The 24,365-nt window shown below is 39.7% G+C and overlaps 1 protein-coding gene across 4 annotated transcripts in view; it reads right to left on the reverse strand.

Moving 5' to 3' along the window:
- LOC121685489 (serine/threonine-protein kinase 32C-like) overlaps nt 1–24,365 on the reverse strand; it is a 288,624-nt gene that overhangs the window by 72,457 nt on the left and 191,802 nt on the right. For all 4 annotated transcript variants that reach the window (XM_042066054.1, XM_042066056.1, XM_042066057.1 and 1 more), the window contains exons 9-10: nt 13,494–13,619; nt 1,994–2,122 (exon numbers count right to left, since the gene is read on the reverse strand). In XM_042066054.1, coding sequence (XP_041921988.1) covers nt 1,994–2,122; nt 13,494–13,619 — 255 coding nt within the window. The remainder of the gene's footprint in view (nt 1–1,993; nt 2,123–13,493; nt 13,620–24,365) is intronic.

Below are 24,365 nucleotides of genomic sequence, written 5' to 3' on the forward strand. Positions count from 1 at the left end.
CGGTCATATAGGTTTAGTCAGATTTTTTTCTTTTTTTTTCTCTTTTTCGCATGTCCAAGTTTCCGTCAAGGATTCCTGGGACACTGTATGACCAGGGTACACGAAACTTGGTGGGCATGTAACCCCACATGGATAGCATGGAACCATCATTTTTCGTTTTGATCTGTAGCCCCCCCCGCTGGACTGGACCCCCCGAAAGGAGGGTAGGGCAGACACAGTTTTCTGTGAATATCTTGAGAACCGTAGGGCCTAGGATGACCAATTTTTTCCGTATGTTTGCCTCCAGGGGTCATCTTAACCCATTCCATGTGCACACATGTGCATAAACAGATACACACGCACACACATACATTCACAGTAATCATACGTATGACACATACTCACACAGTAGACATGTACGCATGCATGCACATGCACAAACACAGGCACATACGCAGGCACACAGGCACATACGCAGGCACACACACAAGCACGCACACACACACAAACACACACACACCCACACACATAAACATAAACATGTACACGCACACATGCACACAAGAATTTCTCAGAATTATGAACAGGCAAGATGGGGGTGGGGTTGTATAAAATGAATTTTACATGTGAAATCTATGAACTAATCATGTTTTGGTACTTGTTGTCTAGCAGATACCAGTGAGAATTGAGTGTGGATAATGTAATTTAGTGAGACAGTTAGAATCATATAGGCCTTTCAGCGTGATTTATTTTTGTGAAAAAAAAATGTGCTGGACTGGGCGGCGGTCATATTTTGTACCGCTCTGCGGTACATCTAGTTAATTGCTGCTGTAACACCATAATTTCCCTCTGGGGATGAATAAACTAATCTATCTATATCTATCTATCTATCTAACCTTGGTAGTTCGCTCCGTCATTCTTGGATTTGGTGTTTCTAGAAAGGGTAGTTCGAACTCTCAATCGCAAACAAGGACGCAAAGTTTGTTCGTTTGAACTACTGCCCCTGGGCAGTCGCACTTATGTCGTTCCTTGGTAGTTCCAGTTGGTGTCCGGAGCGCCTAACCAAAAATCACAACCGCCTAACCAAAAATTATGAAGTGGGTGTTCTCGTGACTCAATGATTGATCTATTCTGTAGCTTAATTTTGATTAAGAGACTGACTGACTCCTCTACTCCCCTCATTCTTGCTATTCATGTTAATTTGTGGATTCAATTGTTTTCAAGGATGTCATGTACCTATTGGCATTGGTCTCTTGATGTAGAGTAACCATATGCATAAATATTTATGGTCAAAATCTATTGTTGTGTCTCGTAGGCCTACTCTTACTCAGAAGTGAAAAGGAGAGATAGCATGCGAACTCCGGCCGAGTGCGCAGAGCACTGACGCGCTGCCATTAAGCCACGTGACAGTTAATAAAATTTGCGATACCCTGAAATTCGTTTAGGCTATATATTTTTCCCAACATAGATATTTAACAGAAATAATGACACATATTGGTCAGCTTAAGTAAAATGTTTTATATGCTTGCAATAGGTTTAGGTTTTTGCTGATGGCAATGACAACGGCAGCATTAATCACTCTGTTTAAATTAGAAAAATGTCGACATAGGCCGTGGCAGAGAATTTCTAGGGGGTGGGGTATTACACGTTGCCACTGCTTCCACCAATGATATGTATCGATGCATCATCAATAATGTTGTTGGAACTACGGTGTTCGAATGCCGGAGGTAGCGAATTGCGACACAGGTACGATGCTTTCTGGAAACAGGTGTAACACTCCTTGTTTGGTCGCAAGTTGCGTTGTACCACGGTAGTTGAGCAACGTCGTTACTAACTTTTCTAGAAACGAGCCCCTGATTGGTAGGACAAAGCAGGGTACAACATTTTGTCTCCAGCAAGAAACCCCAGTCTGCTCATTCAAATGTGAAGACTCATTAAAGTGTCAAACATAATACCACATGACTCACACCTCATCCCACCCCATTTCATTTCATCAAGTGGAGACAACACTCACTGATTGCGAGTCTTTGCTGTTGTCCCTTGATCTGTTTTTAGCCAGACGCTTTTTCTTCTTATGAAGAGGTCTCGACTCCAGAATCATCTCTTCAAGTTCAAAGGTTGGATCACAATGCAGGCGACCTTTCTGCAGAGGCAAAACACATAATCAGAATCCTATGACCAATAAACAGTTTGTGGAAAGCATATCCTCTCTATTGACACAAGACCATTTGAATTATACATTATGGCATTTAATATTTTTTTTCTTTTTTTTAATATATCAATAGTAATTTAGGTGCCACCATTACTGCTATCAGGTAACTCTTACCTGCCCAGAGCCTTTAACTGGTAATGTCTGAGGTGTGCACGGAGAAGTTAGCTTTAGATAGTTCCCATGTAGCAAAACCCATGCAGTCAACTTCTTAACAACATCAAAGGTCACAGTATCCGCTCAAAATCTGACTAAATAAGTATGTAGGGCAAAAAGTCAAAATTTCAGGCTACTTTGTTACCCACAGTTTGGTAGATGCAAGTATTCCATATCCCATATTTTTCCATGAAGAAAACAGTATACTCCCGGCACTACTATATTGATACAATATGCCTGCTTTTCTGTAGTTCAACCGCACCAGTCTATACACACACACACACATACAGTATATATATATACTGTATGCCATATTGGATGTGATCAAAAACATCCAAAACATTGTTTTCACTGGTCACTAATTTTGTCCATTCTTTTGGCACTTTGGCACAGATCTTCAGACTAAGCCTCACTAAGCCTCACAAAATACCAATACAGTCAATCAGCAACATATCTCAGCAACACTTTGATGTATTCCTGATTGTGAGGACACAGACTTTGCATCATTTTGTGTCTGGGGGGTTCTGCAATAAGCAGGAATGTGTTTTTGCAAATACCCAATGATTTGTTTGTATTGAAAACAACATTCTACTTCCAGGTCATACCTTACCAGGTCATATAGTACATTTCACGAAATTTGGAACAGATAATCTTCAGACTAAGCTTGTAAATAGTCCTAATATAAGGTATATCTATATTTCAAAGAGGAATACAAATAACTGGCGGATGACGCTGCTTTGTTTCTAAAAGATAAATATCAATTTGGACCAGCCATAGAACTGATTAATGAATTCTCCAAGGCTTCTGGTTAAAGAAATCAACGTAATGCTTGTTAATTTCACATGGAAAAATAAGAAACACTTAGAAGATACTGTCAGGACCCAGAAAAGAAGGAGGGTTTTAATTGTTAAATTTCATTGACTTAAATAATACATTTAAAGGTGCTCTAAGTGATGCTGGGTAACGTCAATTCTGTTGACTTTCAAACAAAACAGAGAGCTAACTCGCTACTTTCTCCCCCTCCCTCCCGTGCTGCTCCCGTGCAATTGAAACTCTCCTAAACCCTCCTTAACGCGCATCTCTCATTTGCTGGAACAGTTTGTTATGTTTTTATGGGCTAGGTTTGCCCAGGTTGTTTTTGTTTCCGTTTTGTTCAGCCTGGGCTGTCCACAGAGATCACACTTTTTTACAGTGTATTCAGGACACAGACAGCTAGCGGTTGGTTAGGTGATGTGAATGTCTAAAAAACGTATGGCATCGCTTAGAGCACCTTTAAGGTTAAATGGTTGAAGGAATGTCTCAAAGCTCCACAATCTATTTGTTTTTTATTTCTTATTTTATTTTATATAATATTTTTTTGAGGTCTTCACTTCTTACTCTCTTGTAATTATATAGTCTCGCCAAACTCCCGATAAAACATTCTGCATTTTTATCAACAAGCTCTCTGCATGGAAGTTATGTGACTCCCATAACTTTTCTCCACACAAAACAATTGTATGGAATAATGAAGACATAACAGTAAGTAATACATCTTTATTTAAGCAAAACATCTTTATTAAGGCCCCAGCTGTGGCGCAACTGGCTGAGGCACCTGCACCGTATGCCGGTAACCTGGGTTCGATTCCCGCCCCGTGGTCCTTTCCGGATCCCACCCCGACTCTCTCTCCCACTCACTTCCTGTCATTCTCTACTGTCCTATCTGATTAAAAGGCATAAAAAGCCCAAAAATATACTTAAAAAAAAAATGGATTGATAAAGGAATTATTTATTTATTTATTATTTATTTATTAATGATCTTTTGACACTGATGGAGCACTGCTGAGTCATGGATGCTTCCTTTATACCAAATTAGGGATACGATATTCTCGTCAAAGTAAAACTCTAAACTAGATAGATAGATAGATAGATAGATAGATACTTTATTGATCCTCAAGGGGAAATTCAAGAAGATTCAACTAGAAGAGAAGTTCAACTAGAAAAGAAGTATCCAGCTGTAGCCAGCATGACTGACGAGTCTGACTAAATTAGCTTAGAGGATGCCCCAGCCACTTTTAATTTTTGTGTAGCAGCATTTTGGATACCTGCTGGAAACAATAATACCAAAGGTCCTTGATTACTAACAAGATAGAGCATCATTCGTTACTATGGGAGCAAAACGGGACAGTTCTGGTCTGCATAAGTGGGATTGTCACCTTATGTCACTAAATAAACATTCTCTCTTAACAAGCAATAAGAGCAGATAAATATAATTGTGTTTACAGTGTTATTGTCTATAATCATGTATGATACCAATCGCATGACGATTTGGGAGGTTTCAGAGCTCATCTGCCATGTTGTCATCCTACGCTATCGGTTGCCATGGGCAACAGCGACACAAAGACAGTGACAGAGCAGGAAAGACGGCTTGAGAAGTTATCATGGTGTTTAAACTGAGAAATTAAAAGGAAGTTAAGAAGTTGCCTTGACTTTCCCCCCCATAGATATTGAGGAGTTAAGTTTACCATTTTAGAAAATCTGCTTAGATGATTGGTCACTGTTGTAAAGATCATGCTAGTAATCCTCACGGTTTCCTCATGAAAGTAGAAGCTAGCCAGACACAGCTGAACCAGAGAGGGTTAAAGCGGAGCGAGAGGCGCAAACGTTCGACAACTTCCGCGTTCGATTATTTCAAGGGGGAGGGGGGAAAATCCCCCTTTATGCAGACCAGAGTAAGCCCTCGCTGCACTAATGTCAATGGAGACTTGTGGAATTTTACCAATAAATTGGCCCTTATCAAAATAGATAATTTTTTCCAATAGGATTCTACAGGATTTCTTGATATTCCAATAGGATTTGTATGTTCATTGTTACAATCCTATAGGATTACAAACTTGTCCAATAGGATTGTAAAATTCCAATAGGATTTTTAAATAAGATCAACATTTCTTATAGGATTTTTACCCTGTTAAGTCCTGTAAACTTCAGGTTGTCTAATTCAATGCAATTAAAAAAAAACGTATGCAAAAGGGGTCCTCTTTATTTATTTATTTTTCTTTCTTTCTCTATTCTACACTGCTAGTTCTGTTCTACGTTTTATGTCATATGCCCATTTTCCTAAATTAATAATATCTGGGAAAGTTCAGAAAGGATTTTAATTTTCAGACGGCCAACCCAGGCCGAACAGATTTTGGTGGTGATCTGAACACCTGGAATTTATTGCATCAGTGACCCTTGGGCAGAGCTAAGTCTGCGCTCTCTGAGTGCTTTTCTAGTTTATTTATTATTAAAACAGTAGACTATTTCAAAGAATATCATGTTAAAACCTGATACCTTTGGTTAATAATGATTAAATCCTATTGGAATAAGTCCTATAGGAATAGAAATCCTATAGGAATAAAAATCCAATAGGATATATCGAGTTCTGTGCTTTTAAAAAATCCAATAGGATTCCTGTAGGATTTTTTTGTTCCAAAATATGATAGAAATCCTTTAGGATTAGTCCTATCAGAATCCTATGGGATTTTTTGGTAAGGTACTGCCAATACATTGCACATATATGTAAGCCTACATGTTGTGTTCTCTACAGATGGAGACGAGTCTCCGTGCAGAAGTATTGCATGCCAGGTTTCAAAAGTTACGATCTCAGTCCAATCGTTAGCAGCTCCATCACAGCAAGTTATGGTCCATCCTCAAAGGGAAATGACAGTGTTCGTTGTGCAATTGAAGCTACTCTTTCACAACGATCCATAAAAATAGTTTTAAAAATAGTTTTCATTTATGACACGGATCAGCACGAATGCACGCCAGCCAGAGGAAAAAAGCCGGAGGAAAAGAAGCGACATGTCAGACAAAAAGCGAAGTGTGGTCTGGAGTTATTTCTCCCCAATAGACAAACTGACGGCAAGGTGTCAAGTTTGTGATAAAATAGCAATTTATTTAAACATTTAAAGACGACGCACCCAGAGAGCCACACCGAACTTGGAAAAAGACAGGCTGCTGTCAGAGTCGAGTCTCCTACGCCACCCGCAGTCCGGCAGAAGACCCTGCACGAGAGTATACCAAAATTGGTCTTTTTTCTTTTTTTGAGAAATAAGAAAAGTGAAAATATGTACGTTTTTGTTTATTTTTTGTTTTTGTTTTCATATTTAATTTATTTCATTCATATTTATGTTATTTATTTTATTTTGTATTTTATTATGCATTGGCCATAATAAATTTTGTATAAATGGTCTGTAATTGACTTGTGATTTGTCTTAAATGTAATAATATTTTTTACTGACAAAAATTGCCAATAAGTATCGGTATCGATATCGATGAAAATGCAAGAAAAAGTATCAGTATCGTATCAAATTCTAAAAGTGTGGTATCGCCTATCCCTAGTAGCCTCATCTTTTTCCATGTGGGGAAACAAAAAAAACTGCAAGCCATGGTTTCTAAGGTTTCCATGACAATCAGTGTGACGCACTGGAGCAGTTTTTCCACACTGCAGTGTCTTCCAGGCATCTTAAAGTAGTGCAGAATCACAACAACTTCTTCTGCTAACAACACAGACAATGAACGCGTTCTAACCATAGGTTCTAGCGGGTATCCTGACAACATGGCGGATGCAGTGATATCGGGAGTGGGGCGCTGTGTCTTGACGACATCTCCTTATTCTCAATACAAGTGGATGGCTAGCTACAGCTATGCGCTAACAAGTTACTAGCAGTTAAGGGACTTCGCTTAAACTTAAAAGGAACCATATGTAAGATTGTGGCCAAAACTGGTACTGCAATCACTTTCAAATTACTGTAGAGCGTTGTATCCCCTCCCCCTCCCCCCTGACTCGAGGTTGCCAACCCGGAATGCTGAAACACTACTGACTTTGTGATTAGTAGATAGGTGGAGGGTCATTTTAAACAATATTGTTTTCAAACTGAAGAATGTGTCAATTTGAAGGAATGTGTCCCATAACATGTTGTTTTCTATATAAATTATTCATTCATATTGATGCAAATAACTTTCTTCAAAGACATACAATTGCTCCATATGCTTTTCTTCAAAGATTTTGATTGCTTCAGATACACCATATATATCTACTACTTAAAACAGCCATATGGATGGTCAATAATTTCACAATATTAATAAAGTACTGTAAACACAGTCCAAAGACGAGCACAGTAAAGAGTGTTTTTTTTTTTAATTAGTCTACCTTTTAGAGAATGTTAATTTTGCACAAATATGCAATACATTTCAATTTAATGGTCCTTGACTTGAACATTTAGTTTTGGCCCGGGGAAGAATTTGGCCACCCCTGCTCTTACTGAAATGTGGATTTAGACCAGAGAATACTGCCAGATCTGCACACCTGTTTTCCCGCCTGATGACTCTACCGTATCAGATTGTATTCCTGCATGCCTTAAGGATATTTCTCTGAGCATGTAGCCTCAATCACAAAATCATGTCGGTTTAACCTTTTTAACATTAGGTAGATCAGACCTTATCTGAGAAAATATGCCACACAACTTCTTGTATAAGCCATGATTCTTTCGAAACTAGATTTTTGCAATTCATTGTTAGCTGGCCTGTCTGCTTGTGTAGTGAGACCATTACAGGTGAATGCAGCAGCACTAAGAGAGGAGTTACATGTGTCTTCTTTAATACAAATCCCTCACTCTGGCCTGTAGGAGACTTGGCCATTAAGGACTTAGCCACACGCTAAAAGGCCACTTTCAAGACTCTTTTCCTCGATGGTTTCTTGTTGGTGAAATGAGTTGCCTAGTGGTTTAAAGACTCATCTCTTTAGCTTACATTTAATTAATTATTATTTTAAATGTATGGTTTGTATATTTATGTTTTTCATTATTATTGATATTTTATATTGTTATTGATATCATTGGTATCATACTTTTTTCCTTAGCGTAGACTTACCATTTTGTATAACAAAAAAACTGTAAATTTTTAACTTTAGTAATGTTCATATTCTGTAAGTCGCTTTGGACAAAAGCGTCTGCTAAGTAACCATGACCATAACCATCAAGACATCTCATGACGACCATGCTGGATTTTATATATATAAAAAAACTCCAAAGAGTTTACACAGGTAACAAATTTAGTCCGTTCTTAATGAAATTTGGCACAGACGATCTTCAGACCAACCCTCAAAAATTTAATACCGTTTTGATTTGCGAAAGCGTCCATTCAATACAGTCAATCAAAATCTGTGGCTAAGCAGCCAAACAAAACAGATTTCTCAGAAACACACTGATGTGTACCTAACTAACTTATTCATTTATCATATAAACAGACCTTACTGTTCTGTACTGACCAGGGGTGGATAGTAACGCGCTACAAGTAACGCACATGAGTAAAAACGGTACTTCTACTTTATTGAGGCAGTAATCTACTCTTTACTTTGTTACATTTTCAATTGCCTTTCGTTACAAGTACAAGTTTATTATCGGAGGAGAAAGTATCTCGAGGGATAAAAGTGCACCTCTCCCTCGGTGTACAATGGCGTGGGAGAAAAGAATCAGGGCTTCAGAATGCATTGCTATATTTTCCCGCGATTATAAAAGTAGCCTAATGACTGGCCTACCGGTATGTAGAATCAATCAGATCACGTTGTAGCCTACTACACGGAAGTAGATGTTCTATATATTCCATTCTATACAGTATGTTCTATCTAACAGCTCAGTTAACACAATGACGTCCTGCCAGCTGCTGCATCTTCTGGTGAGACAGCGTAGCAGTGAGATGAGTAGTATGACATGACGGAAATTTTCGCCTATATTATTTGTGGCCAGCATCGTTCAACAATCATGTTGGACAAGGAAGGTAGAAGCAAAGTAAAAGCCTCAGAAATTGAGCACACAAGTTTGAAAAAACCTAGCATTCGTTTATGTAGCCTCAATGTTGCAGGACATGACAAAGACGGTAGGCTGAGAAAACAGATAGCATACTCTGTCACTCTGTCCAAGTGGATATGCCTAGGCTATATGTAGCCTAAATGTAGGTCTACCCATAATATAGCCATTGTTTTTAGGTTACTGTATGTTCTGTATGGTGAAGTTATAACCAGACTTCTATCAATGCAAAGCAGAAGAATCAGCTGGCAATGGATTTAAAGTGACTGCTTTTCAACCCGTAGCCACTTAATGTATATTCTGGCTATGACAAGATAGCCTACACAAGTGTGTCAGATATTAAAGTAGGCCTATATTAAATAAACTATATTTGTAATGGGCTGTTAAAATATGTTTGCCTATATGATTAGCCTACAAAGAAGGAGAAAAGCAAATAGGCGTAAGGTTAGGGCTACTTTTAAAGGACCATCAAAAATATATATAAGTATAAGTATATAGACCCTTTCATCAATAAAAAAAAAAACAATGCTTGAACATTCTATTTGGGCCCCAATCTACTTCCTCTACATTAAGATAACATATGGAATGTTAAAAAGGAAGTCTTGTGGGGCCAACTATGATGCTGATAATAGAACTCTCTTGAAAGGGTCCATATACTTTTTTGATCCCGTGAGGGAAATTTGGTCTCTGCATTTAACCCAATCGGTAAATTAGTGAAACACAAACAGCACACAGTGAACACACAGTGAGGTGAAGCACACACTAATCCCGGCGCAGTGAGCTGCCTGCTTCAACGGCGGCGCTCGGGGAGCAGTCCGACCGACCTGCCGGTTGTAAACTTACGTTAACACAGACGATTTTTTTTTACTTAAATAAAACCCTGTGGCGTCATCTCTACACCATTGGTTTACGCACACACTATGGCTATACACACTATGGCTATACGCTTCGTTTCATTCACACAAACATCTCGACTCAACGCTTATTACTTGGCACGAAGCTCTGGAAGAACTGTGCCCAGATATTTTCCCATTCTTTCTCCCCTCTAGTCTAACGGTGACCGTGTTGAAGAATTGAAATTGGTTGTGGTCTATTCAGCATTTCTCAAAATATGGGCTTAACCCAGATTCGAACTCTTGGACATGGGGACTGATAACTGCTGCGTAAAGGCGGCTGTCATCAGCCGGCCTTAACGCACTGCGCCACAGAATTGACGGCGTGGGTGAATAGGGATAAATAACAATAGAGTACACAACTGTTTCACCAGCACATTTAAATGACTTGACTAAAACCGTGCATAACTGGAGGTACACCTGTATCTATCTGAGCAGTCTGTATGTCCTCATTTTGCGAATGCGAGGACGATATGAGTCTGTTGCATTTCGTTAGATGTCCAAGTCACGCATAATGTTTGAAAACCACTGGCTCGTAATCACAATAATTTAACACACGACAGTTGGATACTTCATCATGTTCTCATGCCTACATTTTGGTGAGTAGCATAGAGATCGTTAAAACAATAAAGTATGGCTCTCCGTTTGGGACATCGAAAACTTATATTTTTAATAGGGTAGACTACCGTCGGAGATGCTGACTTGCAAAGGCCTTGGTATAACACGTTATCTCCACTATCATCAGTCAATGCCCCCTTGATCAAAGTGGGGAATCAAAGAAAAAGTTTGAGAACCACTGGCTTAACAAGTTACCTGCAGTCCAGGACACACAGAATATTGCAACAGAAAGTTGCCTTTATAATCAACTACTATTTGTTCCAACAGCATTCAAACAAAGCCTTTATAAAAGTGAAAAAAAAAATATTCCATAAGAAGTAAAATAAAATACTGTTACTGTAGTAACTGTATCCCAAGCTTCAGCTCCCCACGTCTGTGACAGGCATACGTGACACCGCTAAATTCTCAGCTTGTTTATACCCCATGCTAGGCCCATCACTGTGGGGTGCGGTAGCCTACTCTCTACGATTTAAGTTAAGCAATATAACCATACAAATGTTTCAAAATTAGTAATTTCGGCTTTGTCTGAACTGGCCATTGTAGGCTACGTAAAAAATAAACAAGTAGGCCTATCCCCTTTCCAATGATATCGGCAAATGTTTGTTTTCGAAAGTAAGAATTTCACTTCACCATGCACCTTCAACAATGAATAGCTCATTACACTTATGTTAGGCCTACTGTTGAACGTACTGTAGGCCTAACTGGTATCATTACAAACATTATTCTGTGTCCTAAAAACTGGCATTTTATGGCATTGTGTCATGTAAGGTCGTTGCAAAATCTAGAGAAATGTTTGAGGTTGTCAGCGGGGGACAATTGAGACACACATTGGATTGTGTTATTACTTGAACATTCCACACTATCCACAGCTGTGGTATCGGGGGCAGGAGGATTACTGTTAGCGCAGGCTTTATATAAAATTCTTCAACAGAAAGCCTGCCTCGAATGCAAGCTTGCCCAAAATAAAGGCCTGTGGTTTGCGCAGCCTACAGTAAGTAGGTTAAATAACAGACCCGCCACAATGTGCGGTATGATGATTTTTTTACGAGCAAGATGTTTTTGGTGCCCTACGCGCAATGCATGTTCTTAAATAACAATGATCATCAGTAGCCTAATATTCGACCATTATTTTTGTGTAAATGGGCTATGCATTGGGTTAGACAACAGGGGCCATATTCACAAAGCCTTTTATCTTACCACTAGGAGTAGGCTACTCCTAAATAGCAATAAAAGATTTTAGCTTGGAGTTTCTCTTATTAAGTTATTCACAAAGCCTTTCAGACCTACTCTTAGTAAGGGAAAATGACAACTCCTGAACAGATTCTGGAGCTGAGCGCTCTAGAATCTTTGACTAAGAGTGAGTGAGTCTTCGTTGCTATGGATGACGTTATTACTCATGCACGAGCTTGAAAAATCGAAAATTTCATTTGTGAAATGTGATTCTGCATTTGTGGATCACCAACACACGCATTCTTCACTTTCCAAAGTTACGTGTTTTTGAGACGTTCTTCACATGAAAGTCACACAAATCCACACGTAAATAGGCCTACTTTAATTCACCGGCACACAGAAATCGCAATCCAGTAGATGGCGACATCCACAAATATTTCTTGACTTGCATTCGTGTTTTGACATCCACAAATAAAAAAATCACATTTGTAACTTGTAAATTGGTTTTCACAATTGTAGATGTGTATTTGTAAATGAAATGGCATTTGTAAAACTAAAAATTGCCTTTGTGAAATCTAATTTTGCATTTGTGGATCACCAGCACACACAGTTTTCGTTTTCACATTTGTGGATCAGCATTTGTGGATCACGTATTTTTGAGACAAACTTTGCGCAGAGAAGCCACCCAGATCCACAAGTAGCCTGCTGACACTTTCTAATCCAGTAGATGGCAGACCACAAAGACAGTCCCTAGATTGCTGCTGGGCTATATGTCTTGGTTCATGTCTGTTAACAACTCATTGCAGTCAAACGCGTAGCCTATCTCGCGGTTGCATCCATTACAAACAAACATGCAATGTGAACCTCTGGGATTGGGAAGAGCACTAAATGCTCTACTGAATAAGCACGAAGTCAAACCTTTAAATGAAAAACACTCTTTAATAATCAAAAAAATAAACCGCTAATGAAGTAAAGTTGTGACCATCAAAAATCGTTTATCGCCTGTAACTCCGTGATAACAGGACGTAACAGGAAGGCATTTGGCTTAGCAACGGAGGTTAATATGCCCTATATTTTGTCCAAATGATGTCTGTCTATCATCGTTGCACTCGGAGAAAACCAGAATGTTTAATTTGTCCTGCGTTTCTTGTACGGCTGCAAATGGGATTCACTCGCAGTTAACCAAATATTTCTTTATTAGGGCAAGGCAGGCATATTTCTGGCTATTAAATTATTTATAAACCAGTCTGCTAAAGTCTGTAGTGAAGTCTGTGTAGGGTTTTCCAGGCTCCATTTCTTTTTACGAGACACCCTGCTCACTTCAGACATCTACCGGTTGTTTGGGTTGTTGCAGCGTCGTTGCAGCGTCACTGGAAAAATACAAACTAAAGTCGCGTGATACCGTGTGATCCCGCACGCGGACTGCGAGTGAAGCTGGCCAAGTTGAAGCATTGCCCACTGTATGCTCTCCAGAACTCCATTTGGGTGGTGATGTAGTGTGAAATCAACTTTAAACAGAAATATCTCTGTGGTGATGTAATCTTTGTCTTGGCTAAGTTAACAATAAGGCATTTACAGGTAAGCACCTTATACATAAGTTATATCTTTGAGAGAGCTGAGAAAAGGTCTCTAGATTGTGCTTACATTAGGAACAAAGCCAGCATCCACTTTCTTCTCGCAGATAGCATCCCAGTCTATATCTGAGAGGTAGGGGGCAGTCTGCATTTGGGCCAGGCTAGAGAAGCGATGTTCAGGGTTCACAGTCAGCAGCTGAAAAAATTAAAAGAACAACAATAACAATAATAATAATAACTAGAAATGCATTTCCTGAAAGAAATACCTTTCCTGAAGGAAATATCTGTGCATGCAAAGTGGTTGCTAGAATGTTGCTATGGTATTGCTAGGGTAGTCATTGTGGTTGCTCATGCTGATTGCTTTGGTGGGTGCTAGATTGACATTATGCACAATCACATTGCAATGTCTTTTGGGATCGGTTCTCACTCAGTTGAGTTCACGGTCCTGCATTTAGGTCATTCAGCACAAACGAGATGAGCCGAGACATAGACACGCAACATGATTTACTCCCTCCCAAACATCTAACATAACTACCAAGACAACATTACTTGTACTTATGCTAGTACTTTCCCATTGCTAATATGGATTCCCATGAGGATAATCTAATTAATGCACTATAAAGTGCAATGGTTTATGGGGATCGGTTCATCATTTCAACCAGCCGAGAACCACAACAACTGTTTGATTACAGACACGCACCACATTATACAATGGTTAGGTCCGGTCGAACGATTTATTAATTTCTGATTGGACGAGAGGTATTCTATGAGTCATCAAGACTGGCAATATCTCAGGACATCCCCACTTAGGCGTTTTACAGCTCGTAACCACTTCACTCTTTTAACTGAACTGTCTGATGCGAACATTCCATTCATTCATAACAAAAGAACAGTGATTTTTGTCATATTTGAGTGAGAAAATGTTTAAATAGAGATTAATGTGAATGTTCCATTTAATATGAGACGATTGATTACCTGTGTCACTCAGTCTCCAGTCTCGTGCCTACGACCTAATCATAGCCATGGTGATATCTCCTACCAACCCCACTCTCACGCGTGCCATAATGCTTAATTATTACCAGTTTATATGCTGTCACAGCCTTTTATTTACAGAATATTGCATTGAAACATTACAATAACTTATGGAATTGGCTCAAAACCTGTTGATACAACATTCAACCAACAGTTTATTGAAATGAGATGGCCTAGGCATGAAGTATGCTCTGAGTCCAGAGCCGTATAGATTTTTCAAATTGTCTTGCTTTGCGAACATGTTCATGAAAGGCATACTAAGGACAGGAGAAGTTCAGTCATTCTAAACATCAGACTCCTACAGGATGTGCTGCCTAAAATAGCCTACACTGCACACAGACTTTGAGCAGCCCAGAGAAATCTATACATGTTAAATGTATGCAATAATACAAAATAATTGAGAACAATCATTCATTCGAATTACAAAATAATGAGTTAGTATTTACTCATCTATGCAAGTCCTTCCAACTTATGGTGATTGAGGTGACTTTTAGCTGCTGCTCTTTTTCTTATGGGCCCAGCTTTGCCCTAACCTGACAATAGCCAGATGAATGTCGTTCCGCTTAGCTCCGCCTAGCTTCACTCACATCCATCTGGGACCTCTTCCATTGAGAGTGATTTCTGCAACCGACTTTATGGTTCAGCCAATCAGGACGCAGGGCGGGAGTTTCATAGATGTGACATAGCGTAGAAGCGACTGTGAGACTGTTATTAGCGTCACGGGTTGGCTTCGATGTGAGTGGTTGAAGTAGCACATCAATAGATGACGGACAAGTGGCTTATTCAATCATATGCAAGCATTTTTTGATTAGGCCCAGCCTTCTGAAGCAACACTTCAATGGATCGGTTCCAGATGGATGAGTGGAGCTAGGCGGAGCGAAATTCATCTGGCTATTGTCAGGTTAGCTTTGCCCATGACCCATTTCAGATAATTTTATTGGCTACAAATTCTTTTTTTTTTTGACCTGCTATAACAAGTTGTCACTAACATGTCAGATAAGTTACTTTCAAGAGATGGTCATTTCAAAGGCAGTTGAATACTTGTATTCTGTGATTAGACTATTTCTTTCCCTGATTGTTAACATAATTTCAAAGCCGCATGAAGAGTTAAGGGCAACAACTGTAACAATTCACCCCAATATTCAAAAGAACTAATTGCTACCGAGGTCATGGGCGGATCTAATAAGCAACCTTAAGAAATCATAGGCCTACTAGCTCAATGCAGATGAAGGCCTCAGTTTAACTTAACTTAAACTGGCAGAAGTCAATGATATTGCCAGATTCAGGACAGTCTGCTCTACACACACATGTAAGGCAAGTCGAGCTGCCAGCTTGCAGTGGTGAGATACATGTCAAAATATAAGAATTTGTATAATACCCTTTTTGTATTTTTATTATTTAAAAATCTAAATTAAATCAATGCAAGTATTAATACATGAAATTGTGGCAGATTTGGGTAGCATAGACTCTGCTCAAAATATAGCATGTATGTATGGCACTTGCAATGACCAGGATAAATCCTTCTAACTAAAGGTAGTGAAAATGCCCTTAAAACAGTCTAGATAATCCACCCATATAAAAAATCCAAACATTAAAGTCTATAGGTAGAGTTATGTGTAATAAAACGGAATGACACAGGAAAAAAGTATTGAACACGCCTGCTGAAATTTCTTAAATACTTTGTGGAAAAGCCTTTATTCGTAATGACAGCTTCAAAGCATTTACTGTATGACTAAACTAATCAGTCACAGCATTCTGGTGTGATTTTGGCCCATTCTTTTAAACAGATAGTCTTTTAATATTGAAGATTCCAGGGGTCCCTCCTGTGAATCCTGATCTTTAGTTAACTTCCAAAAATGTTCAATTGGATTGAAGTCAGGGCCTTGATTTCCTTTGCTGAAACCAATTGAGAGTTTCCTTTGCTGAATGATTTGGATCATTGTCCTGCTGGAAGGTCTAGCCATGTCTCATCCTCATCATCCTGGTGGATGTAAAGATTCTCCTGGAACAAAATTACTCCATTCCTTCAACTGTATGACGTCTGCCAGCGCCATGAGATGAAAAAGAGCCCACACCATGATGCCACCACCTCCAAACCTCACTGTTGGTATGGTATTTAAGGTGATGCACAGTGCCATTTCTCCTCCAAATATGGTGTGTAGTATGACATCTGAAATACATTCTCTCAGTAAACTTTCAACGAGCTTTGACATGTTTTTCTTCAGCAATAGAGTCATGCGGGATGAGCGTGCATAGAGGCCATGGCGGTGGAGTGCATTACCTATGATTTTCTCTGTAACAATTGTACCTGTTGCCTCCAAGTCTTTCTGGAGCTTTATCTGAGTGGTCCTTGGCTCTTGGGCTACTCTTCTGACTATCCTTCTGACTTTCTGGTCAGAAATCTTGCAAGGAGCTCCTGTACATGGCCAGTTGATGATGTAGTGATGTTCCTTCCACTTGCAGATAATGGCTCCAATACTGCTTGCTGGATGATTCTGAAGTTTTGAAGTGCATCTGTAACCAGTTCCATTGATATGTTTTGCAACAATAAGGTTGCAAAGGTCTTGGGAGAGCTCTTTGCTTTTACCCATCATGAAATGTTTCTTGTGTGACACCTTGGTAACAAAAAACTAACCCAGCTTATATCAAATTTTACAGATAGGAGGGATAATTTATCTAACTACTTATAGATTCCAGTTTGTTCCTTGCCATTCCTTGCCCTTGTGTACTGCTTTTTCTTAGCGTGTTCAATACTTTTTCCCCTGTGCCATTCCACTTTTTTACTCATAACTCTACTTTTAGAGATTAATGTTTGGATTTTTATATATGTGTGGATTACCTAAATTAATACTAATGTCCAGTGACAATTTCATACCTCACTGGAAGTATACTTACTAAAAAAAATGTTGACGTGTTCAATACTTATTTTCCCCACTTATGTTATGTTACTTATTGCGGTAACACTTTATGGTAAGGGTACATGAATTCATGCATGAATTAATTCATGATTTATGTATTACTTCATTCCTTAACTCATTGAATGCCAAGCTGTTTTCGGAAGCTTTGTCCTAGAGTGCCAGCAATCTATACCATTGTTGATGATTTCTGTACAGCCACAGCATATTCTGTGTTACAGCTATGAATACATACAATGGCTTGTTTGAAAGGTGAGACTTTAAGCTCTCAGTGGGTGCAAACCATGTATTTCTACACGCCTCTGTTCCTGAGAAATCCCAAGCTAAACAGTGGCTAGTTTTCATCAAAATCACTGTTTTTTTTTTCTACAAATGGAGATATAACGTCTTTCATGAAATATGAAGTGTTGCCTGTAAAGTTTCCAGGAAGTGACCTAGCGAGACTGCCACCTAGTGATAGACCCACGAAAATGGCCTGGTTTTGAGCTGACGTGCATGCGTCACTGATTCGACCCAAAGCGGAAACCGAGTTATGATAAAATGTCCAGATAAAATGTTCAGATTGTGCATTTTCATAAGTTTTCATATATACGATCATCATATATTTCATTTCCATTCATCACAGAGTTCCCAAAATCACATATAAGGTGTGTTAGAGTGTCTAGTTTCGTAATTAAAAAAAAAAAAGCTAAAAACGTAATATTACGTTTTTGGCAATCAACGCATGGGAAGGGGCACTCAATGAGTTAATATCTCATGAATCTAGTGTTGTCACGATACCAAAATTATGACTTCGATACGATACCTGCCATAAATATCACGATGCTCGATACTGAAACGATACTACAGCGAAATCCTTAGATATCTGGAAAAGAAAGGACTCATACCTCCTCCAAGTGTATTGAGTCATTTGTGTTGAATTCGGTGCACTTTTGTAGTGTGAAGGTCAATTCTGGGTTCTAAACTTCCTACATAATTATTATTTTATAGTCAGTAAAATAATAGGCCTACTTTGTGTGATTAAGTCCTTTTATTTTTTGTTATAGTTCATTTACATTGTGTTGTGTTTTGCCAATACAGTAGCTTTAAATAGCCAAACTAGGCTAGATCAAGGTCAGTGTTGAAATTACTGCATGCAAATCACTGAATGCTATGCAGAGGGGCCTAATCTTTAGGCCATCTGATGTACAGTATAGGCTTCCCTAGGCCTTCCCGTGTTCATGGGATTTCTTTGACAGTTGCAAAGGGAAAAATGTGAGGATAGTCTTCTTTGCGCCCAGTGTACAAGTACGACGTTCCAACCACTCAGGTCTTCGTCAGATAGGCCTACACCATTACCTGTTGCAATATGTCTGTGTGCATTCCTACATTCCTACGTCTATTTCTTTGATAACATGATTTGCTACAACGTAACAATAAGCCGCTATTATTATTATTAGGACTCAACACGCTTTGGTGGTATTATATGCTGTGGGCTTTAATTAGCGCATTTCGGGTAGCCTATCCTACATCTGGGCAATACTTATTGAACAAATTGCAGTCTACATGCCATGACAAATATTACCAGCAGTACTGACCGAACATGAAATAGATTGTTTACAAGTTATGGTAATGTTATTCTGGCATGAACATTGCGCTTTCATCACGTTAGCACCCTATGATTACAGCTCATTATGTCTCGTCAAAATGATTACAGCTGATGAAGGAAGGTTCGCTTTATCCCAGAGAACCTTACTCGTTTCACTTAGGCTAGACTAAAACAGAAGAGAAGAACTTGGCACTAACCATGTAGTCGTGTTTTCTATAGCATATTCGTTAACCTGCCGTTCTTTGAACAAAAATGTTGTCTGCGAGGTGTTTAGCCAAGTTCCATGCGTAGCCTACTGCTTTTAAATGACTTTGAAACATATTTCACAAACGGGCCTCTGTGTACCTGATGGCTTGCCTTCACTATTCGCGATGTATCCGAAATAGTTGCAGATTTCACTTCACCTTTTGTTTTATCCACAAGGCCGAGGACGGTCGGCAAAGAACTACTGTATGTTGACGTTGGCTGCGCACTCACTCACTCACTCAGAGCTGCCTGCTTGACACGCCCACTTGCCTAGATGCATGCAAGGAGCAATGAGAGCAGCAGTTCACGCAGACACAGAACGTTAATTAGTATCGATTCTAAAAACGTCGGAAATCGTATCGTTTTTTGAGTGAAGGCATCGTGATACCTTTTTAGTATCGATACACCGTGCAACACTACATGAATCATCAGGAATTTACATGAGTTCATAGTCTGTCATTCATGACCTCATACATTAACAACACATCAACTAAAGCATTAAGTATGGTGAGCACATCATTATGATTTATGATTTATTAAGAATGATCATGATGATTTCTTTTTCTGCCAAAAATGTAGTCATCACTACTCAAATTCTGATTTGAACACAACTTGTGCAGTTCTCTAAACACATGCCAAAAATGTAGTCATCGCTACTCAAATTCTGATTTGAACACAACTTGTGCAGTTCTCTTAACACATGCCACATGGAATGAAGTAATGCATAAATCATGAATGAATTCATGATAATTCATGTACCCTTACCGTAAAGTGTTACCCAGAGAGGGTTAAACAGTCAAAACATATGTTTTCCCATGAAATTTGAAAGTGTAGACTGTTTACTGTCGAATTATGTGAAAATGTGAAATTCGACATTTTAACTTGTATGTTTGTTTATCATGGATTTTCTCAAAATAGCACCGAGCGCAAAGCGACTGGTTTTGCCTTGCAGGGTCACATTTGCTCGTGAAACTCTCCTTTAGAGGCACATTTCTCTAATTACAGACAAGGTAAGTGTTCCGTTCTTTGGTATTTCAGTCATTTATGTCGTCAAACATTATGTCATATAACGTTAGCGTTATGGGTCACAAATAGCTAAACTAACATTATAACGTTAGATAACGTTAACATTAGTGAAATAGTTGCTACGTTGATATTTATTATGTAAGGAAATCCACTGTTAATCAATGTTAATATGTCATCAAATTTACAATGACCGGTTAGCTGTAGGTTTCGATAGCTAACGACAATCAAACGTAACGTAACGTTGGCTCCCAGCTAAGCACTAACGTTACATTTGTTCATTACTAACCAGCAGCGTTTTAACTAGAACGTTAACATAAACCAGATACTATGGCTCTGGTCCTGTTCAACATCAGGCCACTTTCCACAGGTGTATAAAATCAAGCACCTAGAATAGATTATGAATGCAGACTGCATGTTGCTTGATTATACTGTGTGACGGGACCTGATGAAACCCATGATTCATGGGTTTCATTCATGGCATGAATACTCATTGTTGATGGTCATAACGTTATAGCTTCTACCTTTCACATTTTAGTTAAAGCTAACAAATATACTCCTGTTTTTATTTTACCAATTTTTTTACGTTGTAGCCTACACCGCTTGTTTGTGTATCAAATAGGCCAGGCTATGTTTTCATTCCCCTAGTCAAAAAAATGCTAAAGGATTCCAATAGAAACAATCCTATCATATTTTGGAACTGGGAATCCTATAGGATAATCCTACTATGACTCCTATAGGATTTTGGTTCCAAAATATGATAGAAATCATATAGGATTGTTTTCGTTCGAATCCTTTAGGATAATCCTAGTGTGAATCCTATAGGATAATCCTAGTGCGAATCCTATAGGATTTTGGTTCCAAAATATGATAGACATCCTGTAGGATTGTTTTTGTTCGATTCCTATAGGATAATTCTTGTACGACTCCTATAGGATTGTGGTTCCAAAATATGATAGGGATCATTGGAATCCTATAGGATAATCTTAATAATACTCCTATAGGATTTTGGTTCCATAGGGGTCCTATTGGAGTGTTTCTGTTGGAATCCAATAGGATAATCTCAGAGGTGTCAAAGTAGAAACAGTACAGGTGATTTCACTAATTATCTGATCCACCTGTCTTAAATGTTGTGCTAATTAGAATCAGCTAATTAAGTGAATGGTGGAAAAAAAAATGATGACAATTACGGATCATCATTCATTTAGTGTTGAGATGTTGTTCATTGAGTGAGATACAGTAAGATCCAAATAGCATAGCCAGAACAAATGAAACACATTTTAATTAAATGTAATCTACAAAGAGATCGTATCACAGTGAAAGCTCATATTTTGTCACTATAGCAAATAGCCTATATCGGTCCTTTGTCCAATACAGTTGCATTATCAGCCCTGACCAAAACCGTTCAGGAATTATTTATGCTAAAGTGGAACGTGCTTAATGTTTCATTCTCCCTCCTTTTCGGCCCGAATGAAACAGCATGAGAGAGCATGAACCATATTGTTTCTCCCGTTTTGTATTTGCCAAATTTGTCTACATTCAAATCACAGCCTACTTCCAGGCGCGCGGGAACATATTTTTGACTAGGGGTGCGGAATAACAAAATAATCATGGATGTCCGACGATTCCTCCCCCAGTATATGATTCGAATTTAGACAGCTAAATACGCCATTTCACCGCCATGTATGAGTAGGTCTAAGAGTGAGAAGTTTTATAATGCCCTGGGCAGCCACATTCCACTGCAACTATGCGCAGCACTTGCCACTCCGACTCATCAATAAAAATTGTGCGCGCACACACCAGTCCCATAGAAGCGCACTTGACTTTACATCATTAACCTATTTCAGTAGGTTATATAGCCAGAGAATGTCCGTAGACGGGCTCTGATATAGCCTAGTCTAAGGTAAATTCCTTTTCTGACTTCTTTCTCTTTATCGCCATGGCATTTAGCAGGGGCGCCAGCAGGAATTAATGCTATGGTACGCACACACACCCCCCCCCCCACCACCACCACCCCCGCAAAAAATGTTTCACTCGTGAACAATAGGCTATTTGTCCGTTTTAGGTCCGTGCATTGGTCAGTCAGCAAAAAAGTAGCCTACATAGCATAACATCCACGTGCAATAATACAACGACAACGTCTACAATGATTTGGACAACTTGATACAGCCCTATACAGGCTAAAGTTACCTTTAGTTTTGTTCTAGCGTAACGTGACGTCTGGCTTTAGTGCAGTCTAAGTTCTGACAAGCACACCAATTGCCTACCTTGTTCTTGTCCATCTGGAATAACTCCTAGCTTTGCTGCCTCCATCCTTTCTGTTTTCGTTGTTTAAACTTGTGATATCTATGATGAGTATTGAGTTAGTGAATTAGCTCAACATTGTGTGCTGATAACCGTATATAGATAGCTGAGTAAAAGAAAACAACAAGTAGCCTATTGCGTGCCTGCGTGCGTATTCTCTCTCCTGCTCAAACAAAATGTGTGCACGTTAATTTTGATAACGTGTTCACTAACTTTACGTAATAGAAAATGGTAAATAGCCTGGTGGCATGCAGCTAATGGGATACTGTGCATAGTTGGGAAGGAATGGTAGGCCAATTTGGTGTGAATACACGCACACACAAGGGAAATGTTCTCTCGCTGTTGAGTAGCCTGATGGTACGCACAGTGCGTAGGGACGTACACCTGAAGGCGCGCCTGGCATTTAGAATAAAGAATAACTTTAGCGAACCGTTCTGGTTTTGTTGCCAGCATAGCTTACCATCGGCCTATCCACAAATTTTAAACACAAGGGATGAATTTAACGATGACGAAGTAGGCATAGTTTATATTGGAAAAAAAGTTATACAATTTGGAACTCTAGCTTTTCCCGACCGCAGTCTTTTAATGCCATCTAATCATAACGTGCACGCCATACTTAAGCCCATATCACACCCAAGATTTGCCACGAGATGAGCAGCAACTTGATGCAACATTCTAAAACCTTGCAACTGTGACCAGGGCCCAGTTTCCCGATAACGACGGAGACACGCTCTTAAGAGGGTTTTCTACGATTCATCTTACGATCGTTCGTTTGGTTTTTCCGAATGTTTCCCGAACATGCTCGTAGCGTGAACGCGCGTGCACTGCTCTTAAGGGGAACTGTCAACGTTAATAGTTCTGGGCCCACTTCCCCGATAACGACGGAGACACGCTCTTAAGAGGGTTTTCTACGATTCATCTTACGATCGTTCGTTTGGTTTTCCCGACTGTTCCCCGAACATGCTCGTAGTGTGAACGCGCGTGCACTGCTCTTAAGGGGAACTGTCCACCGAAGCAGTGCTGAATATATCGCGACTCTGTTCGTAGGCGGAAGACACGTGTCTACGGAAGGAAGTGTCCTAAATAAAACAGTAATTTTCTTTCTGAAATTAATGCATATCTCCGTTACCACATCTCCTTTCACAACAGCATGCTAAATTAAAAAAATATTTTGGGATGAAATGTAGGTGATTTAATTAACCTTCGTTGTAATTGCTCACGTGAGATGACTTGTTTATATAATGGCCACAATCAACAAGGACGGTGTTGGAGAGAAGAAAAGCAGAGCTTCAGGCCCGATGAGGTGCGCCTCCTAATAGAGGAAATAGAGGCGCACAAAGGTGTTATATTTGACCGCTTCAAAGGTGCCCACACCAACCTGCAAAAGCAGAAGGTGTGGGCACAAATAGCGGAGAAGATGGCCGCTGTGTCGGGGACCAGGAGATCTGGAGCGGATCTCCGCAAAAAGTGGCAGGACTTTGCCAGTCTTGCAAAGAAAAAGGCAGCTGCAAATAGGCAACAAATAGCAGCAACAGGTGGAGGCAGCAGCTCTGCACCTCCCCTTACCCCCGAGGAGGAGATGGCCCTGGGTATCCTGGGGACAACTGCGTCCCTGGGGGGGTCGATGTGATGGGGGGCATACATCCACAGCCAGGGACCTCGACGGAGCCACCACCCCCATCCCAGGAACCCAGGAGCCCCCTCACTCCTGCTGCTGCTCCTGCTGCTGCCCCTGCTGCTACCAGCTGCCAGTGCAGCCACGACCTGGTGCAGCTGGAGAGGGAGAAGCTGGGCCTGCTGAGGGAGCTGTGTGGCCTGACCAGAGAGGCATCCA

The sequence above is a fragment of the Alosa sapidissima genome, chromosome 16 (assembly GCF_018492685.1).
Source record: "Alosa sapidissima isolate fAloSap1 chromosome 16, fAloSap1.pri, whole genome shotgun sequence".
Taxonomy (NCBI): Eukaryota; Metazoa; Chordata; class Actinopteri; order Clupeiformes; family Clupeidae; genus Alosa; species Alosa sapidissima.